Genomic DNA, 27,211 nt, shown 5'->3' with positions numbered 1-27,211 from the left:
AGCCTACAGCCTAGCTAGTGGCCTGCCCTGCAGCCCTGAGCCTACAGCCTAGCTAGTGGCCTGCCCTGTTTCAGAACTCTGGTTTTCTCCTATAGTAGCTCTCTTTACTTTCTGTCCCATCTCCTAGTTCTGAGTTTGTCGTGCTATATAAATACACACATCCGCCTTGTTCTTTACTGTCCTGCCTGAGAGCTGACATTCCATAACACATCGTTGGATAAAACAGTGTGTCAATAAGAGAACTATTAGCCCTGGATTGAAGCCAGACTTTAATAACTGTAAAACTAATTGTAGCAGGTATGTTCATTATGGATATAACAGCAGGTATTGCACACGGCCCTTTACCCCAATATGTAATTTAAATTACATTATAATCCTATGAAATATTTAGTCATTTCCCAAACTTTAATGTTAAAAAAAAAACAAAGAAAGCTAGAGAGATGGCTCTGCGATTAAGAGCACTTGTGCAGAGCATCAGGCATCCACATGGTATACAAACATACATATATACAGACATACAAACATACATACATACATACAAAACATTTATACACATAAAAGTTTTTTAAAAATAAATATTAATGTGAAGAAAACAAGTTTTGAATAGGCAAGTAAGTACTATCCAATGTCACACAGTTCACATAAACCTAAGCAGTTGGAGGAGTTGGCAAACAACTCTCTAAGTGACAACCAGAGGTAAATCAGGTCTCAGTGGACAGACCTAGGAGATGCTGGCACCTGAGAAAGTGAGAAAAGAAATGAAGTGGAGTGGTGTAACAATTCCCAGTCAGCAGGAAACAGTAAGCCTGAGGAACAAATTGCTAAACAATAATACATATTACCTACAACTAAAAGAACTCCAAATGAACACACACTACTAATTCTGTTACGTGGCATTCGGATCTAATTTTTAAGGCGTTTATTTATCTCAGTTAGGTGCCAGGCACAATGGTTTGCACTGTTATACTGCATGGCTTACAAAAGATATTCCTACTTTTTAATGATAAAACTGAGGCAGTGAGCCAGTTATCACTTGAAGAAGTCACACAGATGATAAATCTTAAGATAGGACTTGTTCCAGGACTTGACTCAATATTTAATGTTCTTTACCCTTAACATTGCCAAACTTCCCAGCAGGTCCATCAGTCACAGAAGCAAACGTGCAAAGGACCTGCTACCATAAAAAAGATCTTACATGGTCATCAGAACACACAATGATACACATACCTGGGACAATTAATTAAGGAAGAACTGAAATTGAAGAACAATTTTTAGAGTTGTTTTTTTTTTTAATAAAATCCACTAACTAGTATCTTTTCCAGATTTGCATTAATTTCAAAAAAACTAAATTTAGCCGGGTGGTGGTGGCGCATGCCTTTAATCCCAGCACTTGAGAGGCAGAGGCAGGTGGATTTCTGAGTTCGAGGCCAGCCTGGTCTACAGAGTGAGGTCCAGGACAGCCATGGCTATACAGACAAACCCTGTCTCAAAAACAAACAAACAAACAAACAAAACCCAAAAAACAAAAAAAAACTAAATTTAATAAATAAAAGCAATCATTTTACTAAAATAAGCAAAAACCATTATTTTGCCAAAATACCAGAGTAAAGTACAAGATGCCAAGGATATTTTATTTGCAAGACAGTTGGACCTATAGTCTAAAACGTGGAGAGAAAATTAATTCTTATGGCACTTCATTGATATACCATATTTTCGTTCTCTGAAGGAATATATCTAAGTCCCTAGCCTGAAGCTCAGTATCTCTTTGTTGTTGTTGGTTTTTTTGTTTGTTTGTTTGTTTTTTTTTTTGTTTTCCTTCAAGACAGGGTTTCTCTGTGTAGTCCTGGCTGTCCTGGAACTCACTCTGTAGACCAGGCTGGCCTTGAACTCAGAAATCCACCTGCCTCTGCCTCTGAAGTGCTGGAATTAAAGGCGTGCGCCACCACAGCCCGACGAAGCTCAGTATCTTTTATCTAAACTGACTATTGCACATGCTGAGGCAGCACTGCTGTTCAGTGGTCATAACCACCAGAACCACAGGCACAGGGAAGAACGGCTGAGGGGCTGCAGAGATGCTCAGTAGCTAAGAGGACCTGAGTTGGGTTCCCCATACCATACGATGCCTCACAACCACCCAAAACTCCAGTTCCAGAAGATCCCTTTTCTGGCCTTTGAAAGTAATAAATAACCCTTCTTTAATACAGAGAATGTTTATTTTATGTTTTTCAGACAGGTCTTGGTTTGTAGCTTTGATTGGCTTAGAATGTGCTGTGAAGCCCAAGAGTGACCCTGACATGGCAATCTCGGGCCCCAGCACCCCCAGCACTGTGATTAAAGGTGCACACCACCATACAAAGTGAGATAAAGGTTTGCAAAGGACTGACCGACAGAGGTAGGAAAGGCTTTCCATGCCAACGGCCAGTTTTAACATACAAAGGGCTCTCCAGTGGGCCTCAGATAGAGGAATGGTGAGCTGTAAGAGGGCACGTTTACCTCTGCCCATGCTTTAAGAACAGCTAGCTTCTCCATGGTGGTGGCACTCTCTCGGTACAGCTGACTAGAAGATCCCTTTCCAGCCTGAACTTTGTCCAAAGAGGAAACAAGTAGATGATGCACCCGACGGAGATCGTTGAGATCGCTGACAACACCGCTTCCAATCCACGTGCTGCACACCTGGGAAGGAACAGTAGAAGTTACTGTGTACAGAGCAACTGAAGAGAGGAGATCAAGATGGGTTTCTTCATATCCCTGCAGAGAATAAAAGGCCTCATTCTATCCCCCTGCAGAAAACAGAGCAGAACTGACTTTCCACTCTCTGTTTGTCTGAGACAGGGCTTTGCCATGCAACACAGGGTGGCTTTGAACTCTTCTCCTAAGTACAGGAATTACAAGTTTGTGCTACCACGTTCAGATTCTATGTTTCCACTATTTAATGAAAAATTTAAAATAAGTGGTTTTCTTCCTAAAGTAGTTCAGTCTTGAAAAATTCTTCAACAATTATCTAGTTACCATCATTAAATTATCAAATTAGTTATCATGAAAGGCTTTTTTAATAAGGGAAAAAGAAAAGTAAAAGTTATAAAAGTACAGAGTTTTATAACTTTACTTATTGCACTTATAGACAGGAAGGAGAGAAGATTCTTAGACATTAGAATACCTTGTGGCCAGGCAGTGGTGGCACACACCTTTAATCCCAGCACTTGGGAGGCAGAGGCAGACGGATTTCTGAGTTTGAGGCCAGCCTGGTCTATAGAGTGAGTTCAAGGACAGCCAGGGCTACACAGAGAAATCCTGTCTCAAAAAAAAAAAAAAAAGAATTGCTTTCTGTATAAAGACACAAGGATGTGAGATGAGGAAGAAGTGAAGATAAGGAAAGCTGAGGTAAGATAGGATGAAATTTACATATTCTATTTACTAAAGTCGATTGATGGTACTGAGTTGCCAAGGGTCCTTGGCATTAGATTTATGTTTTTAGAAAAGTATATACAGGACGATAAACAGCACATTCAGTTTCGTGTCTCTTACAACACTGCATGAGACAGGGATGACGTGGATGGCACTGGGCATAATAGACAAAAGAAGGCAGGGTGTGATACCACGTACCACGAGCACACGACACTGAGAGGTGGGCTGGGGAGTCAGAGCTCCTAGCCCGAAGAACAGAAGAAAGGTGGCACCCCCATCACGAGTGCTGCTGAAACCCAGGAAAGCTCAGCAGAGACAAGTTAGTGTAAGTTTGATTCCAAACACTTTCATGTGTCAGTTCTAAGTACCAATAAAAGATTTCAGGATGGATATTCAGAAGACAGCTGCAAACTCTGTTCTAGACTCCAGGAGCACGTGGAAGGTAAACATATAAAAATAGAAACTTCTACCCAAAGGCAATAATAATCTTACTAAAGTAAGATTAGGAGGTAGATTTGTTTAGGAAGAGAATATCTTAAAGGCCTTCTGTCAAGACAACAGGGAAAGTAGGTATACTGAAGGGGTAAGTAGAACAAGAGAAATAAAGAAACCATGTGGGGACAGACACTGATGTCAACAGAAGGACACTGCCCAGGAAGAGCCCTAGGCAGGGCCAGCTTTGGCAACTGTGCTTACACCCACGACTTCCAGGTAAACGGGATGAGGGTCAGGAACCACTTGAGGGAGCACAGCTGGGAAGGGTTGGGGCTGAAGCACACTGTGGACAGATGGTAATTTGTAATAGTGAACTCATTAGGAATCGCTCAGAGACAAATGAAGACTAAAACCACATCCAGCTGCAGGGGCAAATAAGTGCAGTAAGCTCAGGTTTTGTTGCCAAAACGATTATAAAATCATTCTGGGTTTCTGGAGTATTTGGATTTCAAATCATGGCTAGTGGACTTTTACCATAAAAACTAAAAAAGAAAAGAAAAAACTTAAAAACTGACCAAATACATCAATAACTTTATTTGCTTAAAATATTATTTACAAAAACTGAAAACTATGTTTAATAAAAATAAAAGCACTTAAAAACTTTGTTATTAAGGGCATACTTGCTGGGCAGAGGTGGCACATGCTTTTAATCCCAGCACTTGGGAAGCAGAGGCAGGTGGATTTCTGAGTTCAAGGTCTACAGAGTGAGTTCCAGGACAGCCAGAGTTACACAGAGAAACCCTGTCTGGGGGGGGGAGGGGGGAAGGGCATACTTCTGGCAAGATAAATTGCCCACCAAAATAGTTCTGCAAATAGCAAGTTCAAAGTGGCATGCAATATAATAGGAGTGTCAAAAGACATAACGGAGTTGATTCCTACAGAAACTAAACATACTGGAGACATAGGACTTTTGTGCAATTTGGTTGAAATGTAACTAAAAGTCAGGGAATTTTGTGAACACCAGAAATGTGGCCCTAAGCTTTCCTTGCAAAACTCCTACCTACTAGCTCTTCTTTAAAGAGTCTAGGGCAGCTTTTCTCAACCTGTGGATCATGGCCACTTTGACAGACCTCTATCTCCAAAAATATTTTCCATTATGATTCATACCAGCAAAATTAGTTAGGAAGTATCACTGAAAATAATGTTATGGTTGGGGTCACCACAACATGAGGAACTGTATTAAAGGGCCACAGCATTAGGAAGCGTGAGAGCTATTCATCCAGGGGCTGAGGGGCTGCCTCAGTGGTTAAGAGCTCTTGCTGCTCATGCAGAAGACCAGAGTCTGGTCCCCAACAGCATTCTCAGGCAGCTCCCAACTGCCCCTACCTCGACCTTCAGGTGATCTGATACCCTCTTTTAGCATCTGTGGTCACCCACACGTGTGTAAGCATATACACATACAGAAATAAAAATATAAGTAGGTTTTTAAAAGGATTTTATACCTGGAAAATGCAAGTAATACTTTATAGATTTATAAAGACTACAATGCAGTGAAGGTTCAACAAAACCATAATCAGAAAAAAGACCTTGGCTCCACACCAAGCAAGCAAGCGCACACTTTTACATTTTAGGCTCAAGTTAAATATTTCAGGTGCACTGTGTCTGTGACTCTGCTCCTGCTTTAACTGTTTTGATGTCTCACAGAAACATCCAGGCATCCTACATGTGAAGCTCTCTCTTGTCTGTCTAAAGATTACCCTGATTAGAAGCCTCTGCAGGTGAAGTTCTTCTCACCAACACACCAGAACCTCCTAAGCTGCTCTTTCCTTTGTAAAGTAAAAGAATGTGCAACTCACTGTCCCACCGTTTCAAACTAAGTTTCCTCATGCAAGTGGGAGGTAGGCCAGCCATCTGAACCTACCGCCAGGAAATAAAAAGCATTACAGAAAAAGTAGCTTGCGCCACCAACAAGTAAGTTAAAGGAAACTCAACACTAGGAGCTCTCATGTTGCTCACTTCTGAGGTGAAATTCTAGCGTCTTAGCTTTCACTTTCCTATCAATCAGCAGCTTTGTAGGAGGACCTGAGTGCTGGTGCTATGCTCAGAACGCCATCATCAACTGCACATGACTACTTTCTATACTTGCTTGTCAGTATCCCCAACACCTCAACCATAATACAAAGATCTACCCCTTATAGCAATGATCCTCTTCTCTCTGTGCCATGCTGTCTGTAGAAGGAGTTAATTCCCCTAAAGAGGAACAAGTACCAGAGAAACCAACTCAATGAAAAAAAGTATAACCATTCAACCACAAGAACAAAGAACCTCAAACTGGGCACTGCAGAAAGCAGAGTTTCCGCTCACATGCAGTGTAGGTATGGATTCTAAGCAAAGATGAGGGCCGCGGCTCTGCTCTCTGTTCAATGGTGAGCAAACAAAGAGTGCAATTTTTGAAAAGATTGGAACTCAGTGCAGGAATCCTTCCTCAGAGGGAGACATGGAAGAGGAAGGCACTTAGCATAGGGTTGGGACATGTGTGCTTGGGTGGCTCTCCAGCTGCACATACAACAATGTGACACTAACTCTCATGGGCTGATGGTGCAATGTCACTTCCATAATGTGCAGCTCTTTTTAGGATAATTCAGTATCCAGTAATCCAAGAATTCTCATAGCCTATGGTCAAAAATGTTTAGTACTTGCTCCTGCACTCCTGTGTCATTACAGATTTTGTATTTTATGTTTATTTTGGCTCCCCTTATGATGTTTACAGGTCTGTTCACTTGGAGATAACTTAGGAGCTCAGTATCCAAAGTCAAATCCTAAACTATGACAAAAAAGGAGTGTGATTAACGGCTACTATTTTACATTTCCTATAGAATAAAAAAGGAGAAAAAATGGCTCAGTTGGCAGGTGCCCGAAGTCAGAATGGTGACCTGAGTGGGAATCACACAGTGGGGGAGATAACCAACATCTACAAGTTGTTCTGACCTCTATATGAGCACGGTGCCTCACACAGAGCAAATAAGTAAACGAATGAACAGATGGAGGAGTGATTTTATTTGAAAATTTATTTTAAAAAAAGGAATGAATACTATTGTATTTCTAAGGCAAACATAGTTTGATTTTCTCCCTTTAAGTGAAATCTAAGACTTCTAGGAATTTACAGAAGGCAGCTATAGAAAACCTGCTTTCTTCTTACCTGGCAAGCTTTTGCTATTATGTCTGATGGTGTATCTTGTGAAAAGGCTGGTCTTAGGGCAGCTCCCACCTAGAAAAATGAGCAAATTTTTATTTTAGATACAAGTAGTAAACAGAAAGCCTTTTGAGTCATTGGAGGTTAAAATATCAAATACACATAGGCTAGAGAGATGGCTCAGCGGTTAAGAGCACTAATTGCTCTTCCAAAGGTCCTGAGTTGAATTCCCAGCAACCACATGGTGATTCACAACCATCTGTAATGAGATCTGAAGACAGCTACAGTGTACTTACATATAAAAAAAAAAAAAATAAATCTTTGGGCCGGAGCGAGTGGGGTCAGAGTGAGCAGGGCAGAGAGAGTGGGCCAGAGAAGAAAAGGTGTCTAAAGACAGCTACAGTGTACTTACATATAATAAATAAATCTTAAAATAAAAACCCACCAAATACACATCTATGTTCCTTTCTTCTTTATCACCTCCTCCTTACCCCTTTCATTTATTACTATAAACATAACATTAAACATAACATTTTTCTTTGCTTCTTAGGAAGTTATCAATATCAAATCTATATGGAAAGTATACCCAAAGGACACTCTTGTTTCCTTTGCTTTTGTTTCTATTTAAAAGTAAATGGGATTTTCCGATAGAGTCATGTTATCAAAGATAAGCGTACACTGTTATATTTTTTGTGTTTCCTCCCCACCCCCATATGTAGTTTCTAAAAATATTTCTAATAGCATTTATGTATTTCTTGGGTAAATCTCATGTAAGTGGATCAATTTCTTTAAATAACTGAGGAATAATAAAAATTAAGAGGCACTAAAACACCTCAAAACCATCTCACCTCAAAAGTATTGGCTTTTAGGGATGGGTAAAAGCAGTGGGTAAAAGCAGCTGCCACGCAAGCTAGACAATCTGAGTTTGATCCCTGGGAACCACAGGGGAAAGAGAGACCTGACTCCTGGAGACTGTTTTCTGACCCCATTCAAACATTCAGGTGTGTATACAAACTCCCTCTCTCTGACACATGTACTCACTCTCACCATACACACAAGAAAAGGTAATAATGTGCTGTTAATAAGCTTTTCTATTATCACTATATCAATAAGTAAAGGAATACAAACAAGCTTTAGGTGTTAAGGAAGCCAGTATCAGCCATGAATTCTAGATAGATGATGAGATGTGACATATATAGGCTGAATAAAGACATTACATGAAGTCTATTGCTATTTTGAGATTTCTACCAACAGTCACTACATTGTTTACACAGTAGTGTCTGGAGACAGTCAAGGATGGCCTGGAATGTGACCTGCTCTTAGCTGTACCTCCTGAGACTATAGGCCCTCACTAATACACTGAGTTATATAAGAGACCTTCACTCTGTATGGGAGTAAGCAGCTGTATACAGCCACTTTAACTAAAGCTATTAACTTCCCACATGTATTTAAAAGGGTTACACATTATTTACAGGTATAATTTTGGGAAATATATGAACACAGCTAGCTGGATTGATTGATTGATTTCTCTCTTTTTTTCTCTCTTTCTCTCTCTTTTCTTTCAAGACAGGGTCTCTCTATGTGGTCCTGGTTTTCCTGGTACTCACTATGTAGACCAAGATGGCCTCAGACTCAAAGTGATCCTCCTGCCTCTGCCTCTCTGCCTCTCTCTGCCTCTCTCTGCCTCTCTGCTTCTGCCTCTGAAGTGCTGGATTGAGGGTATGCACCACCACCTGGCTTGAATGCAAGCTTTAGATAAGATATTTATGTGTCTGGAACCAAGTTTTGGCATAATTTTAGTTTAAAAATAAAATACTTCCATTTTGCTTGCCAATGTAACTTTCCCCTAGCTTTTTCATACAGCCTTTCCCCCATTACTAGGACTAGTTTATTGTGTGACTGAAATCTTAGAGTACAAATCTCAGGAAAAACAAGTTGAGTGTAGGATGTGTGGTTAAAACAGTCTTGTTAGTCTGCTCCTTTCAGTAATACCTTTGGCAGCTATTACCGGGAGCCATTTCTCACTAGTTTTACAACAGAACATTGCTTTTATTTCTAAAACTGTTCATCCAGCCTTGGTGTACACATATACAATGGCAACAAATCTGCAGCAATTCTGTGAATGCCCCTTTATCATTTAAATGGCAGGGCAAGACACGGCTGAACATCTAAGCACAAGACTGGAAAGCAAGGCTGGAATTTCTATTCTAGTTTTACCACTGATATGCTCTCACAGATTAAAAATAGTTACAACAGTTTGACCCTTCTCCAGTTGTAAGTTGACTGAAGCTTTGAAACGGGTCATAAAGCTTTGAGTTCCATATGAAAAGAGACTGCAATCCCTCTTTTAGTGACCCTCACAAACTTCATTCAGTCTATAATAAGCCACAAAACTTACATTAGCTTGATACTGCTCCAGGATCACATGACCTGGAAATTCTGGCTCAGGCACAGATGCAAATTTCTTGATAATGTCTTCAAGTGCCTGGAGGCCGGCCATTCGCAGTTGGTTGCTATGATCGGTTGCAGCCATGAATGCCATTCGAATAAGGTCAGAGAGATGCAATACTAAGAGGTCATCTGCAAAGGAAAACAGACTGTAGAAGGGGAAGTTCACCCAGACTAGTGCAATGCATAAAAATAAGAAACAACTCAATAAAGCACTTATGATCCACAATGTCTAAAAAAATAAAACTCAGGTGTCCAGAGCATCCGTAGACCTTTAATACTACACAAACACAGACGACTACAGAATATACATTGACAGCTGAAGCACACAATACATGATTAACATGGCTTTCCCAAATGGGCTAGTAATTCTCTCAGGACAGACACTGACAGAACTTTTCTGTAAAGGGTCAGATACTATTTTTGGCTTTGCAGGCCATATTACCCCTAAGGCAATTATTCGACTCTACTGCTACAGAAAGTACTTACAGAATACAATAGACAATGCTAGAGAAATGAGTGTAATGAATTCCAGTAAACTATTTACAAAACACGGCTGTAGGTTGCTTTACCATCACAGGTCTGACAATCCCTATTGCAGAAAAACACGGTGTGTAGTTAGGAAATTTAGTTACAAAATTATTTTTTAAAAGACTTTTTATGAGAACAGAATGGGAAGGGAGTCTTGTACTTTTAGCACCAGGCCAAGGGTAACCCTAGATCTTGCTTAAAAGCAAACCTCAAAAGAATTCAAATGATGCAAAGTGCAATAATTTTACTACATCTCAGGACAAAGTTCAGCACAATTTAAAGGAATAGCAAACCCAGCACTAGCTTCACAGCATTACAATGCCCAGCATGCATCTGATGTCAAAGTGCCGAGAACATAACGATACAGAGAACCCAGCTCCAGCAGAAAGGAAGGACCAAGGATCAGAAACTGGTGCAGATATGAAAGGAATAACAGAATTGGCAGGCAAGAACTTACAGGCACTGTACACTGCCAGAGTAAAGGGGAATATGACCATGATAGAGTGATAGAGAGTATGAAGCCATAAGGCATACAGTATAACAAGAAAGATACTGGGTGACATTAGGACAAGCTAGGTACAAAGATCAGTGAACTTAAAATACAGAGAACAGACACTAGAAGAAATGATCACACTCAAGTGCTCTAGTCCAGAGGACTAAAGGCAGTCTTCTGAAGTCCTGGCAACTCAGGGACTCACCCCACCCCCAAAGAGTTATTTAACTTGGATTTTGTTGTTACTATTGAAAGATTAACAAGACAGGTTTCCTCAAGTTCCTACCTTTTTTTTTTTAAAGATTTATTTATTTTTTATATATAAATACACTGTAGCTGTCTTCAGACACTCCAGAAGAGGGGGTCAGATCTCATTACAGATGGTTGTGAGCCACCATGTGGTTGCTGGGATTTGAACTCAGGACCTTCGGAAGAGCAGTCAGTGCTCTTAACCATTGAGCCATCTCTCCAGCCCATCAAGTTCCTATCTTTAAAAACCAAATTTAACATTTAAAGTGTTAAGAGTGTATGTTGGTGGTAGGTCCTGAAAGTAAAGAGAAGGAAGAGAATTTGGCTAGAAGCCTCCAAAGCTCACTCCTCTAGAGGAGGTTAAAACAAGCAACCAGCCTTGTGAGGTATAATAAGCCACTGACAGAGTTTGGGAGAAAAAGTCCCAGACAGGAGGATCTGAATTAAAATGGGTCTACTCATGCTATATAAATACAAATAAACAAAATGTAAATAATAAGACAATAATAAATAAATAAATAAATGGAAGAATAAAAGACAATGATTCTCATTGTATTCTGTCACCTAATTCACAAAATCTAGGAACCTATCAAATTCCAAATCAATCAACTAGACATGAAATGAGAGCTGCTTTCCCTAACAGTCTCCACCCACAAACCCCTCTACCTTTTTCTAAAACCTAAGGTGAATATGTAAAGGGGAACTAGGGGGCTGGGAGGTGTACTGCAGTCTAGGAGTGGTCATTCCTAGAGCTAAAGCGCAGTGTCCAGGAAGACCAGGGCCTGGAAAGGGCCAGGTTTGCAACTTTTCAGAGTCAGAGTTGGCTCACGTTTCATACTGGAACCTAAGCAGAGTCCTATGAGACCATCTTACCATTCAGCCATAGCTATGAAGCACCATGAAGCAAAGAGTACATGCAGAGTACATGGAGATCACAGTACCATACTGTGAACAGATTCTGCACATGCAGCACAGTCTCCTCTTAGACAGAATAGATAATGCATACCCATGGAGGCCCACAGAGGCTAGAAGAGGGCATCAGATTCTCTGGCACTAAAGTTACAAGCATTTGTGAGTCATTTGATAGTCTGAGCATTGAACCTGGGTCCTCTACATGAGCAGCAAGTGCTTTTAACCACCAAGCCATTGCTCTAGCCCACAAACAACCATTTTAAGAATCTTTCCAACACCTCTGTCAGGGCATGTCATCATCCTGGATTCATAAGTCAACCTATCATCTGCACTATTTTTTTTTAAGGTATGACTATGATTTTGATTCTTTACATTGTCAATATACAGCAAGTAGGATTCAGTCAATATGGACTAAATAATGACATGAATACTGACTCCATAGTCACTGTGTTTCCTCTATGCTCTCTGTTCTGATTCACAGTTCATATACTATGTACTGCTAGAACATGCAAGGCATTTTAACATATAAACATCTATGCTGTCAACTTAGACAAATCAAAACACCAACAAGGTAATAGAGAGACAACTACATACAGGTACAGAGTCTCTTACTGGATGAGTTCTCTCAACTTCTCTGGGTCTCATTAACTATAAAATGAAGATATTTATTACTGGGCCTAAGGCACACTTTGTGAATTCTCTATAATATTTGATCCAAAGGAGATAAAGCATAAAGGGTTAAAAAATGACATTTTCAGTAATAAACATTTTTCCTTTTCAAAACTGCCCAATAATTTCGTATATTTCCATATGTGAAATATGAGAGTTTGAAATGTGCTATAGACTCATGAATTCTGACCATCTCTGGCTGGCAATGGCAAAGTTCATTTGACTTTGGACCTCAAAGTTGTACTGTTAGAGCCTGTCAGTCAGTCAATGTAGGAACCACGACTTGGGGAGTGAGGATAATTAGAAGAAAGTCAGAAAGATGTAAGAGACAGAGAGGGGAGGGCTGTTCGTAATCCCATTTCGGCGAGCAAGGGTATGTTTTAAGTGTCTTTTAAAGGTAAGCCACACAAAGTATGGCCAATTCCAAGAAGCTAAACAATGACTACAAATGTTTACATGGCAAGTTTATGGTACACAATATCTATGTCTGACTAAGACCATTCATTTCCTTTAGGCTAGGACAGTCTCTCAAGGACGTATGCATAAGTGGAGGAACTTGGCAGGGTATAATGCACATCTTAATTAAAAACAAAGACAGATGTCGGCAGACTCATTCATGATTAATCACAAGCAAGAAGTCAGTCAAAGTTAACTCCGATGTGCTTCCCACATAGTACCATCTCTTTAGCAAGTAAGTGTTAAACTGAGGATTATGTCCTGAGGAAACATAAGTTGCAAGTCTTGTTATTCTAATATGGTTGAAAGAATAAAATTCATATATACAGATATCTAAATATAAACAAATATTCTTAAACACAAACAAGTAGTATACAGGGACAGACACTTATGGTCAAGGTGAGGCAACCTGCAATAAGTAAAATGCACAGCCTAAAGCATACCTTGAGAGAGGTGAACTACCTCAAACCTATCAAAAAGACTTCCAGGAAAAGAAGAACTAATTTTACACTTACTTTTTGGGTTTCGTAGTTTAGCAGACCGTGCCAAGGCAAGATCAAAGTGAGCCTGGTCTGCGTTCTCACACAGGTTGATGACTCGGCACAGGCAGTCTGCAGCAAACACTCGAGTGGCCCAGCGAGGAGCCACAAAAGGCTTCGATTTGTCCTCCTCGCCTAGCGTAGTGAACATGGCATCGTCATCCATCTCATCTTTCTTCTCAGATTCTTCATCTTTCCCACTGCTTAAGAGTGTTGCAGCACTCATATCTACAACAAGAAAGAAGAGCACCATGACTCATCCTGAGATGATGCTTCTGAAAGAGCGTTAACTCCATTCACTGAATGACCAAAGCTGACAAGCTTCTTCCCTATCCAAAACCAAGAAAGACATAACATCAGCTATTCATACATGTACTTCACTTGAATATTTAAAATGAATTATATGCTATGTTGTACAACAAAGTAGCATGAGATTTTTAAGATGTAAAAATTTAAGCTGAACTTTCAAAAGAGTTTAAAATATATTTCAAAAGCCTCTTAATTTATAACATGATTTAACCTTCAACATTTTATAGAAATCTGTGAATGAAAGTCATCAATATTTTTAAAAGTAGGCTCAATAGAGAAGTATATCTATGCTTATATGTCAGAAGCAAAACGATCTTCATTGTTTTAAGAGCATCATTTAAATACATACCACTAGAAGCTGCTAAGACATCTTTACAAAGCATTAGCCAGTGGGAAAGCTTTTCAACTGCCAATGAAGAAAGCATGTGCCCCAACGTGTCATGAATATCAGAGCATAGTTTTCGATCTGTCTCTCGATCTAGCATTCCAAACAGAAGTCCCTCAAGTCCTGTGTCTGTTATATTAACACCCTGGTGCCGGCAATGGATATCACTGCGAGAGCTAACTCCAGGGGCAAAAGGATTGACATCTGAAAAGGAATTTCCACAAGTAAATTTGTGTGCGACGTTATATGCTCTAGATAGCAATATACTAAAGACCAAGCTTTACACATGACTCATAACAGTATGAGATACCTTTTAACTATGATCTCCATTTGCTTATCATAGTATTAAAATTTAATCTGAGATTAATGGTTAATCTCTGGTTTCTCAAGCTGATTACTCTGATCTCTTAGAAATATGAAGGATTTTTCCCATAATGTATGTTTTTATTCATATTACATCCCAATCACAGCCCCTCCTCCATGAAAGTCTTTAAACAAGAGAACTGTCCAATCAGAGAACTCACTACCACCGCTGATCTCTTTGTCCCCTGCATTCTTCGCCAGGCTCATGGCATATTCACACACTTCTGCTGCTTCTCTTTGTGCGAGTTGCCGGAGACAGGCCACAGCCGCTCGTCGGAGCAACAGATGGGAGCTGCATAGGTGAACCTGTCACATCACAAGTCAGGATAGTGCTTTCAGCTGGGACTCTTTAACCTTATTCACCTTGGAAACTCATCTTTGGGAAGCCTTACTTCTGAGAGGCTCCTTAATGAAAAACCTTGTTTTTTTTGTTTGTTTGTTTGTTTGTTTTTTAAATTACTATCGGGGCTGGGAGATGATTCAATAGTTAAGAGCTATTCCAGAAGACCTGGGTTCAACTCCTAGCACCCACATCAGGCAGCTTACAATACCTGTTAACTCCATCTCTGGAGGGAACTGACACCTCTGGTCTCCTTGGGCACCTGTACACATCATGTGACTACACCCACACTCAGACACACAAACATACAAAATTAAAAAATAATAAAATTCAGTTTTTAAACAAATAGAACACAATCATACAATGGCATTTTTGCAGGATGATCGTATCAGGAAGACATACAGAAAATCCAGCAGTACCATAATACCTATGCTAAGATCTGTTCTCTAAAGCTCATATGATACATTAAATGGAAATTCAGAGGAGTTTCTGCACACCATAAGTTTATGCATGGTCACACTGAAATGTCATCTATAAATCTATAGAAATCAAATGTAGTAAATAGAAAGTAAGGGGGCAAGGCATATAGTAAGAGCTACACATAAAAAAGAATATTAATTAAAATAAAAGAAAACCAAGCAAACATGAATACAATCAAAAAGAACTAAAAATGGAGGCTTGATTATGGACTTATCCCACTGCAAAGTACCTACAAAATTAAATATAGTATACTCCAATAGCCAAGGTAAAATACAGAGATACAATGCTCAGTCCTGTGTGCCAGTGTGGGTTTGAATCCCAGCTCTGTTGATTGTACTTACATTTGCCTATTTGTAAAATGGGAACATAATATTCACAGAATTACAGTAAAAATAAGATTATAGCCAAAACACTCATAGCACTACAGACATTGGTTAACTGCTTACTAAATGTTAACTGTCATCATATTACTACAAATCTGTATCTATGCACTGCCTTCTTAGAAAAAAAGTAAGCATTTGAGAAAGAATCTGAGCCACAACAGATGGAGTGGGAGCAGTATTATGTAGATCACAAACTCCTTTATAATAGTTTATCCCTATGCTATCAGAGCAGCATTTGTGAGGTTGGAGGGACAGTGTAGCAGTTAACAGTGTTTGCTTCCCAGGCTCACATCTGCCTGTAACTCAAGCTCTAGCAGATCAGACACCTGCTTCCAGCCTCTGCAAGCATTCTTCCTACGTGATGTTTACACAAGTCAGCAAGCACATGCACATAAATTAATACATTTTTAAAACTTAATAAAGAACATCTTTTTACTTAAGATATACTTGCATAAACTTCACATGCCATGTTCCATTGCTATCCCTGGGAAGTCTGCTCTTTTCTGAAGGGAAACTAAGGAGGAGAGGATATGGAAAAGGGAAGTGGGGAGGGAGGAGAAACTACAGTAGGGATGTAATATGTAAGTGACAGAAAAATAAATAATATTCAGACTCTAGGTTTAAGGGGGTTATAGTTGTCCCCCGAGAGGCTCTGCCAACACCTGACTAATACAGATGTATATATGCACAGCCAACCATTGGACTGGGCTGAGGACCCCAATGGAAGAGTTAGGGGAAGGACTGAGGAGCTGAAGGGGATTGCAACCCCATAGGAAAAAATACCAATATCAACTAATCAGACCCCATCCCAAGCTCCCATGGACTAAACCACCAACCAAAGAGTACACAGGGATGGATCCATGGCTCCAGCTCATATGTAGCAGAGGATGGCCTTATCTGGCATCAATGGGAGGGAAGGCCCTTGGCCCAATGGAGGCTTGATGCCCCAGCATAGGGGAATGCCAAGGCAGTGTGGAGGGAGTGGATAGGTGGAGAAATACCCTCTTAGAGGCAAAGGGGAGGGGGATGGGATACGGGATTGCAGAGGGGAGACTGGGAAGGGGGACAACATTTGAAATGTAAATAAATAAAATAACCAATAAAATAAAAAAATATACTTGCATAACCAGTCTATAAAATCTTAAGAAAAATAATGTAACTAATATAATTGAAAGTAGAAAAATTCCGATAAATATCTACTTTTCTTCCTAAAATATAGATTTTCCCAAACTTACATACATCGTAAACTAGAAAGTATATGTGCAGCCATATCAAATGGGGAACACATCATTCAGTCCCAGCTTTGTATGATCTATCTGTATAATGCCCACCTACCTTACACAACCGTCTTCAAGAATCACTTTAGGAAGGATAGTATAAAACTTTAATTATGTGATAATTATAGACAAAGAAAATACACTTGGTAAATATGTTGACTGGCCAGTCAAAATGAAGTTGAAATGAAACATTCCAGTTTACAGAGTGTTTTACTTTGTTTTTGAGACAGGGATCATGTAAACCACACCCGACTCTATCTCACAATGTGGTTGAATCTGGTCTTGAATTCCAAATTCTCTGTCTCTCTCCACCAAATATTAGAATCACAACATGTGGTACCACACTCAGTTACAAATGTTGTTTTTCAAGACAGGGTTTTTTTGTATAGCCCTGGCTGTCCTGAAACTCACTCTGTAGACCAGGCTGGCCTCAAACTCAGAAATCCACCTGCCTCTGCCTCCCAAGTGCTGGGATTAAAGGCGTGTGCCACCACTGCCCAGTTACAAATGTTGTTAAAGGCCCCATTCAGTGCCTCTGATGTGTAATTATCCCTTTTCTCTTTACATTTGTGACATTAGAGATGCAGTATATAATCAGGGTTATTTTCCAGTGTTTTTCCACATTAAACTATAGTGATATCATGGCTGCAAATCTTTTTTTCCTTCATTAATTTATTCACTTTACATCCCTATCACAGCCCTCTCCCTTCCCTCCTCTCAGCCCCACCCTCACAAACCCTTCCATCCATTATCATCTCCCCTTCTCCTGAGAGAAGGGGAAGTCCCCCATGGGTACTGAACCTCCAACCAAAGAGCATGCAGGGGCTGGATATAGGCCCTCTAGACATCTGTAGCAGATGTGCACCTTGGTCTTCATGTGGGTCCCCGAAGAGCTGAAGAGGGGCTGTCTCTGACTCTGTTGCTTGCCCTTGGATCCCCTTCTAGCTTGGCTACCTTGTCAGGCCTCAGTGGGAGAGGATGCACTTGGTCCTGCTGCAACTTGATGTAACAGGGTAGAGTGGCTGTAAATCTTAAGACCACAAAATGGATAGCTGGAGACATGGCTCAGCATTTAACATTGCTAGTTATTCCTACAAAGGACCCTGGTTCAGTTCCCAGCACTCACATTAAAACAGCTACTGTGTGTAACTCCAGTTCCAGGTTATCTGAAGCCCTCTTTTGGCTTCTGTAGTGGTGCACATAAACTCATGCAAGTGCGTGCGCACGCGCGCGCGCACGCGCGCGCGCGCACACACACACACACACACACACACACAAATTAAAGAACAATTAAAAATAGATTAGTATAATTCTGGATACTATTATGTTATTGTCTACTGGGCTTTGTACATGGTCTCTGCCTTAACAATTTGGCTTAAAGCTTTTTGAGTTATATTTGTATAAAGAGATACGCATGCAGCAGAAACCATGTTTGGAAATCTGACTTTTTCACAGTCAAGCAATGTGTGACAGGTCCCTCTAATGATGTTCAGGACTAGCACCAAGCTTCCTCTCATAGTCAGCCATAAGGTCATCTGCAGGAGCAACCAATATTGGGCACAATTCATGGTTTTGTTCAGCTATGCTGTTTGATAGGTTGAGTCATATGTGTATTTTCAAATTCTAATATTTTTAACTTACTAAGGATTTATCCAGACCTAATTCTTTTATGAGCTAAGGAGCATCTGTATTTACAAAAAACAAAACAAAACGAAACAAAAAAACCCCATCAATTATGAGGAAAAATAAAATTCAAGAAAATGACTGTTCTTTAGTCAATACTAATATACAGTCTCCAGTTAAGTCTGCTTTCTTGATTATCAAAGCTGAAGGTGACATTCATATAGAAACTTAGCAGCAAATGGCATTATAATATTGATGGTTTGTTTTGCCAAGACATTTTAATACAATAAAGTTGTCTTTGGCAAAGTTCTAGAAGGAGAAAGAAAGAATTAAGAACTCAAGCATTGATCTTAAAATTGGAAATAATTTGATGATATAAAATATTTGATGAGACCCAGGAGCTGGGACCCAGCAGCGATCGTACCATCAATTTTACACAGTTGTGCATTGATAAGAAGTGACATAGCTGTACAATTCTTCCAGGAGTTAATTCTACTGTTAACAGAAATGTTCACTGTTGGGGTTAATTTGCAGAGTTGCTGCTTTAACAGTTTTCCAGGTTTCTACACCATAAAGAGTTCACCATCTCTTAGTAGCACAAGGCTTCAGCAAGGTACATTCGATTGTGGGTGGACTCTTTCAGCAGTGAGACCTAAAAGCCTATTTCTTTTTTGTTTTTTAAGCCAGGTCTCACTATATAGCTCTGGCTGACCTGGCATTCACTATATAGACTAAATGGGCCTCAAACTCATAAAGAACTGCCTGCTTCTGTCTCCTGAGTTCAGAGATCATAGATATGCAACACTATGCCAGGCTAAGGAACATTTACTTAATCATAGAGATAAAGTTAAAATCACTTACTGACAATTTCTAAAATTATTCTAGACGACACAAATACAATGATTCTGTCTGGACAAGAGGAACTGTGGTCACATGATAGTGTGGTCACAGGACAGACAAAGCAGTTAGTTCCAAGAACAAAAATGGTAATTCAGAGTGGTGCTTATGCCTTTAAAAATACACTTGAATAGTTCTAGTCTCAAATACATTTAGAATTTATTAACTACTATGACAAAATGTACCTCTCAATACATTGGCTGAAAAAAAAGTATTTCTTTTGTTTTAGATACTGTATGTGACTTCACATAATATGGCCATTTCTGGTGACAAGGACAGCAGAATTGATGTTAATTTACTGAAGTCTGAATTCATTTCACTACTTTGAATGAATTCACACACAGACTATTTTTCAGCAAGTGTCTTAGCATCTGGTAACTGCATAAGAGGCTTTGAGCAATGTTTCAACAAGACAACCACTTGAATGCCCCTCTTCTCATCTCTAAGCTATGCCATCCTCTCCCTGAGATGACAATAATCTCACTCACCTGGTCTTTTGGAAAAGGTTCAGGAAAGTATTCCGACATGCCTGGTAATAAAACCCCAGATGTTCCACCAAGAAATCAGCTCGGAAACATTATCTTGTGTTAAGCAGAGGAAACTCATTGTGTTCCCTGTGGCTTAGTGATAAAATCCAGTCAGTTAAGAGTCAATTTTTACTTTACTAGATCTTTTTTACTATGTTCAGTCAACCTCTATAGCATAATAAATTTAAGGAGGAAAAAAAAATGGGGTCTGGAGCAATGTTAATTCAATGGGGGTAAAACACTTGCAACTCAAGCATAAGGACCTAAGTCTCTATTGTTAGAACTCATGTAAGAGCTGGACCCAGCAGTGCATGGATGTGTGATCCCAGAGCGCCTACTGAGAAACAGCAGGTGGAGACAGGATCATCCTTGGAAGCCTGAAGACCACCTAGCCTGATGTACACAAAGAAACAAAAGACCCAGTCTCAAACAAGATGGAAGGTCAACCTGACATTTATATGCACATGGCAGTACATACATGCTCACACTCACACATAAACACCAAGATTTTTTTTTTTAAATGTTTTCAAAGAAAAAAAAAGGGGGAAAGAAACCAGAAAGCCCAGAAAGGCCAGTGTGTGTCTTCCTCAGTTGCCTGTCTGAGCCGTACTGGGTATGCAACAGACACCATCCATGTCCTCAGAGCTTACACTAGGTCACAGCTTTGGCAGGATACTCAGTTCCCTAATACACACTTAGAGTCTACTGTTTTCTTTCTAGGTTGTTTTTAAACATGTTGTGTGCATTTGGTTCTACCTTGTGACTATCTCAAACTCCTTGATGGCCTGGGACTTGCTGAATTCTCCTAAATAGGGGTATGTTTATAGAGTAAAATGAAATACACCACATCAAACCCAGAATCACCTATCTTGCCCTTTTTATTATCCTATAGGGTCCTCCTTCCCCCCCCCAGCAACATACTCCAACGGTGACATCTATAGTGTCTTTCTCCAGCTTCCTCTTGGCTGCACTTCTCCCTTCCCAGATGAGGCTCCACTGACGGCCAGTTCAGCACTGCCTCATTAGCATTCTTCCTTCCCTTACGCTGAGGCCTTTTATGCTGAATGCTCAAAGTCTACCTAAGGAAGGCACAGAAGTCTACTTGCTATGGTCTTCATCTAAGTCATTTACAGATCTGAAAAAAATCATAATTAAGCAAAATCAATCCCATCACGAATCACATACTGGAATAAGAGTGTCATTAATGTATAATGAACTCCCTGTTCTACCAGAGAATCTTATAATGCTCTAGCTAGTTCAATTTCCTATATTCCATTATCCTCAACTTTAAATCCCTCATTCACAGAAGTAAGTCTTCTCTTTCTTTATGAATATGAAATCAACAGACAACATCCTCAATCTCTTAGCCCATTTTTAGCTCTGTCCACCTCCTTTTTGTCAGGTTGCAGTGAAAGTGCGATCCCATTACTTATGCCCTGGAAAAACTATTCCACTAAAATCCACTTGGACTATCAATTATTCCCTCTGTTTCCTAGATGCTTAATACTCCCTCTCTACTGTCTCCCTCATATCAGCATGGCAACAGGCTCACATATTGCTACTACAGGAAGGAAAGTCTCTCCTATCCCCAAGACCTAGGAAATGTTGCCTTCTTGTTTTTTGTTTTGTTTTAGCTTTTAAAAGACTATTTCTATTTTATGTTATTTCTATTTTATGTATAGGGTGCTTTGACTGCATGTATTTCTGTGTACCATGTGCAGATAGTACTTGAGGAGTCCAGAAGGGATGTTGGGTCCCTTGGAACTGGAGTTACAGACAATTGTTAGGCATCATGTGGGTGCTGGGAATTGAACCTGGATCCTCTGAAGAGCAGCTAGTGGTTTTAACCGCTGAGCCATTGCTCCAGCTCCAATATCCCAAACGTTTACAAGGAGTTTCTACTTGTGCTCCATCTCTAACCCAGTTTCTTTGGCTTCCACTGCCATCATTCTTCCAGCGTGTTCTTGCTACAAACAATCATGTGACAAAAGTCAAATGGCATATTACAGCTCTCCTCAGGCCTTGTTAGTATTTGAAACAGCTAACTGCTCCTCTACTGTACTTGGCTTGTGTGAATACACACCCTCTACTTTTCCTTCAGTCTTTCTTACGTCACTGTTATCCTCCTGTTCCCCTTCCCACTTCCTCTTAGTTCTCTGACAGTCTTCTTTTCTTTCATAAATCTACCATGGTGGGTTTCTCACTCAGCACTCTCTCTGATCTCATCTACTCCCCATAGGTCATCTAAACAACTTACAGTACCAAACTCACTTCTCTAATCCAGTCTTATGTTTGGTTGGTTGGTTTGGTTTTTTGACACAGAGTTTCTCTGTGTAGCTATACCTGGCCTGTAACTCAGTGTAGACCAAGCTGGCCTTGAACTCAGAGATCTGCCTGCCCTCTGCCTCCCAAGTGCTGGGATTAAAGACATGTGACACCACCCCCTGGCTTAATCTATTCACTTTTACCTGAGCTCCAGGTTCATGTAATCAGTCACACACCTAAAACCAAATAAAGGTATCCCACTTTTCCCAACCCTGCCCAACAATGCCAATCACAGGAAATACCATCACCATGCTCAGGACAGAACCTAAAACATCCTTCTTGCTTTTCTCTTAGGACCAATTACTCAACTCATTCTGTCAATTCTTCCTCCTAATTACCATTTGAATTCATCCTTTTCCCCCTTATTCTAATTGCAAACCATTATCATCATTCTCCTACAATATCAAGATTCTTAACCTACTGTAGAGCAGAATCCAGTCTCCATTATGCATCGAGGACAGAATGGGGAAATGTATAGATCTGATCATGTTACCTCCCGGTAGAGTATAATGGTTCCTTGTTATAGAATAAATTCCAAGGTCTTACTGTCTCTGAGCATCAGCATGGTCTGCCCCCTGGCTGGCTGTCCGGCCCACCTTGCTTTCCGCTGTGCATACTTTCATCTTCTCCCAGTTTAACCACACCCTTAAACATACCATACTTCTCATACAGAGGCCTTCCTACTTTTCCTTCTGGATACTCTCATACTGTGCTAGTCTACAGACTAAATTTTAGTCTACATAATGCACCATTAGTACTATTTTTCAGGAAACTAAGTTCTCAATGTCTGGCTTATGACAGGTCTTGTGTTATACATTCTTTATGTAAATCATATGCCTTTTCTTTTCTGTTTGTTGTTTGCTGAGAATCAAACCCAGAGCCTTTTAAATGCTACACAAGTGCTTTACCACTGAGCAATATCCTCAAACTTCTACCAACCTTCTACAGTCTTCCTAGCTCTTATCTTTTTTTATAAATAGCTATAGCTCACTGTCTCTTGTTAGCTGTAAGCCTCATGGCAAATGCTTGCTCTTGTCTTATTTATACAAGTGCCTGCAGCAGTCTGCCTCATACTTTACATCTAACAGGCAATCCATAAATATTTGTTGAATGGACACACTGAAAACTGCATTGATGGCAGCAGATCTCAGAAGTCATCATTCAAGTGCTAAGAAATACAGTTCTGAGAGGATGGGACCACACATAGCAAGTTCTTAGCTAGGAAATAAGCAGTTCATCAAAATATTTCTTAAAATTTAAAACAAAAAATAAACAAAAGAAAAGAAGATAACTATTGAAACTTAAACACTAAAATGTATGATCCAGCCAGTATATTTTTGTTTTGGTCCAGTTTGATCTTTGTAAAGACATTTTAAAGCTATCAATATAAAATGGTGAATGACATGGCTGTATACTTACACAAAGGCTAGGAACAAGGCTGGACAGATTGACATGCCGTGGGGCAAACATATGAAGCTGTTGAAGACAAGAGATGGCAGCTGCCTGAACAAGAGAGTCAGAGTGGTCCTGGGTGATGGCACAACCCACCAAGCAAGAGGAGCGGATAGTGGAAATGGTCGTTGCATTTCCTAACAAGAAGATAAAAGGCAATGTTAAATGTAACTAGGTTATTAGTGTCACAAAAAGACTTCTAGAAAGTAATTATTTGTTTGTTTTTTCCGAGACAGGGTTTCTCTGTGTAGCCCCGGCTGTCATGGAACTCACTCTGTAGACCAGACTGGCCTCGAACTCAGAAATCACCTGTCTCTGCCTCCCAAGTGCTGGGATTAAAGGCATGCACCACCACGGCCCAGCTCAAATTGGTTTTTAAAAAAACCACCCGAATAGCCCACAAATATGACTTTGAAACATAACTGTATTTGCAAGGCAATAATTTATGTCTTAGAAATTAATTCCTTTAGAAAAAAATCATACTAACCTTTGTAACCACCAGTCTTCTGCTAAAGCACCACAGGATTCCTCATTCTGTGGTTCTCTACTCAACAAACACAACTCCACTTTCTTTATGACAACTTTAATACTGTTTGCCTAATAATAAAACCTTATAGAGGTAATTAAAGAAAATATATTACATGTTTCTTGTATAGTAATTTAGTTGCCAAAAATAGATATCTAACATGTTCTTTTAATGTGAAGTAAAATAATTTTATGTACATATACTAGTCAAGGGAATCATATAATCATGTAGCCCCTCTCCACTATCATATTCTGTCTGTAAAAGGAAGACAATACATATCATGGAACTGTGTCATCATTAAATGATATAAATATAAAGAGAAAGCTGACCTCCTCAAGATATAAAATAAACATAAAGGGAAGCAGGGATTCTGAGTATATGCACTCAGGGTCCAGTCATGACTCACTGAATTCAGTGTTGAAGTCACCATAATGAAAATCCAGTTCCAAGTACAGGAGCAATGGACCTTCTATGAACCTTTTCTCTGAACTAGCTGCCTCAGTGACAGGTGACACACCCATTAGGGGTATTAAAATCAAAGAAGAGTAAGCCCATGGAGGCAGTACTCGGTGTCCCAGGCTAAAAGAACTTCCTTTCCACTCTGGGGGGATGGGAGGGGGAGAGGAGATATCCAAACAGACTTTTTAAAAATGTTTTCTCTGCTCAAGACTTTTAAAAATGCTATAGCCAGGAGTGGTGCTGCACTCTGTAGACTGCAAGTTCTAGGACAGACTGTTCTACATAGAAGCTTCTAAGCCTACCACAACTGCCAGTGAAACCCTGATACCTGCTATGGTTTGCCTGGTGTCTTAGTTGGGGTTTTACTGCTGTAATCAGATACCATGATCAAGGCAAGTCTTATAGGGGACAACATTTAATTGGAGCTGACTTACAGGTTCAGTATCATCAAGGCAGGAAAATAGCAGCATCCAAGCAAGCATGATACAGGAGGAGCTGAGAGTTCTACATCTTCACCTGAAGGTTACTAGCAGAATACTCACTCCCTGGCAGCTAGGTTGAGGGTATCTAGGCCCATTTCCACTATGGCACACGCAGTCCAACAAGACTACACCTCTTAATAGTGCCGTTCCCTGGGTCGAGCATATACAAACCATCACATCTGTGTATTTTAAAAATGCACATATATTGGGCTGGTGAGATGGCTCAGTGGGTAAGAGCACTGACTGCTCTTCCGAAGGTCCTGAGTTCGGATTCCAGCAACCACATGGTGGCTCACAACCACCCGTAATGAGATCTGACGCCCTCTTCTGGTACATCTAAAGACAGCTACAGTGTATTACACAGGAGCAAGCAGGGCCTGAGCGAGCAGGGCAGAGCAAGTGTCCATCTGTACAGCTACAGTATACTCATATACATAAAAATAAATAAATAAATTCTTTAAAAAAATGGCACATATAAAACACTGAGTGCCAGGTTTTAGAAAATAAAAATGTATAGTAGATGATAATTTAAAAAGCTTTGCAAGCAACACAATGGTGATACTGAGGGAACCAGAGGGACAGTAATTGTCCAGGCACTTTCTTTAACTTAAGATGAATTTGCTTACCCTGCAGCTCTGGTCCAACAGTAGTTATGATCGCCCCCAAGCATCTGCCCAAACACTGGTGAACTTCTGTGTGTGAAGGTGGAACTGTCAGCAGCAAGGTGAGAACGAGGGACAACGTGGGTTCCACATATCCACGGTACATTGGGCCACTAGAATCCACTATCAGGGCAAGTGAATGAAGAGACCAAGTCTATAATAAAACATAAATAAAACATAATAAAACTGCATTTTAGTTGGAGGAAACAATTACAGTATATTGAACCGAGTATACTAAATTGTTAAATTCATGGAAATATCCTCAATATGTTTTGAGTTAGAGTCTTATTGTATCCTGGGCTGGCCTTGAACTTGTGATCTTCATGTTTAACCTTCTAATTGCTGTCATGTGCCTCCATGAATGGCTTACATGTGTATACTCTTAAAGTTTCACTGCAGCTATATTTGCTTAAACATAAAATGTTTGAGAAACAACAAAGGTTAAAAAAATGTACTCAAGGAGTAACTGTGATTCAATGACCCCAGGAACATGGGTCGGGGTAAACGAGGAAGAAAGAGGGGATATGAGGCTAGTTGGGTATTAACCATCTGATGATGAAAAGAAACAAAAAATAAACAATACAATGAGCTAGAGAGTATGTATGTGAATTATGAAGACTGGAGGTAAATGGACGGTAATGGAAACAACCGTCCTGGGCGCCACTGCAGACCCAGAAAGACGAATGCCCCCATGTTTTCTCTTATTTATACGAGTGAGCTTTGAATCCTCAGATTCATGTGTTCTTGGAATAGTCATATAGGTCGGTAAATTACGAAGGGGTCAAAGACAGGGTGGGGAGACAAAATTCACAAGTATACGGGGTTAAAAGAGAAAAACAGGAACAGGAAGGGTAAACTTGGGATGGAGTAGAAGGTAGGGAAGAAGAGGGAATATGGAGAGGGATAAACAACACTAAAGATATTTTTAAAAAGACATATCAAGGCAGGACCTGCCAGCTGGGAGGCACAGGCCCCATGAGTCTCAGGGGAGTCGCAGGACTGCAGGGATAGGAAAAGCTCTAGTCAGAAACACCTAACACCAGAGAATATCTAACACCAGAAATCAAGAGATGGCGAAAGGCAAACGCAAGAATCCTACCAATAAAAACCAAGACTACTTGGCTTCATCAGAACCTAGTACTCCCACCGCAGCAAGTCCTGGATATCCCAAAACACCGGAAAAGCAAGAATTGGATCTAAAATCATATTTCACAATGCTGATAGAGGAACTTAAGAAGGACATGAATAACTCCCTTAAAGAAATACAGGAGACCACAGGTAAAGAGGTACAAGCCCTTAAAGGGTAAATAAAAATATCCCATGAAGAATTACAGGAGATCACAAGTAAACAAGTAGAAGCACTTAAAGAGCAGACTCAAAAATCCCTTAAG

General features: G+C 40.1%; 1 protein-coding gene across 1 annotated transcript in view; it reads right to left on the bottom strand.

The window, feature by feature from the left end:
• The window catches only part of Heatr5b (HEAT repeat containing 5B), a 91,718-nt gene that overhangs the window by 25,454 nt on the left and 39,053 nt on the right, over nucleotides 1-27,211 (bottom strand). The window contains exons 20-27 of the mRNA XM_031357810.1: nucleotides 25,785-25,974; nucleotides 23,659-23,828; nucleotides 14,549-14,693; nucleotides 13,989-14,228; nucleotides 13,307-13,558; nucleotides 9,432-9,613; nucleotides 7,040-7,108; nucleotides 2,494-2,673 (exon numbers count right to left, since the gene is read on the bottom strand). Of these exons, the coding sequence (XP_031213670.1) occupies nucleotides 2,494-2,673; nucleotides 7,040-7,108; nucleotides 9,432-9,613; nucleotides 13,307-13,558; nucleotides 13,989-14,228; nucleotides 14,549-14,693; nucleotides 23,659-23,828; nucleotides 25,785-25,974 (1,428 nt within the window). The remainder of the gene's footprint in view (nucleotides 1-2,493; nucleotides 2,674-7,039; nucleotides 7,109-9,431; nucleotides 9,614-13,306; nucleotides 13,559-13,988; nucleotides 14,229-14,548; nucleotides 14,694-23,658; nucleotides 23,829-25,784; nucleotides 25,975-27,211) is intronic.

The sequence above is a fragment of the Mastomys coucha genome, unplaced genomic scaffold, assembly GCF_008632895.1.
Source record: "Mastomys coucha isolate ucsf_1 unplaced genomic scaffold, UCSF_Mcou_1 pScaffold6, whole genome shotgun sequence".
NCBI lineage: Eukaryota > Metazoa > Chordata > Mammalia > Rodentia > Muridae > Mastomys > Mastomys coucha.
Note: the sequence above shows the minus strand (reverse complement) of the source record. Positions and strands in the feature narration are given on the sequence as shown.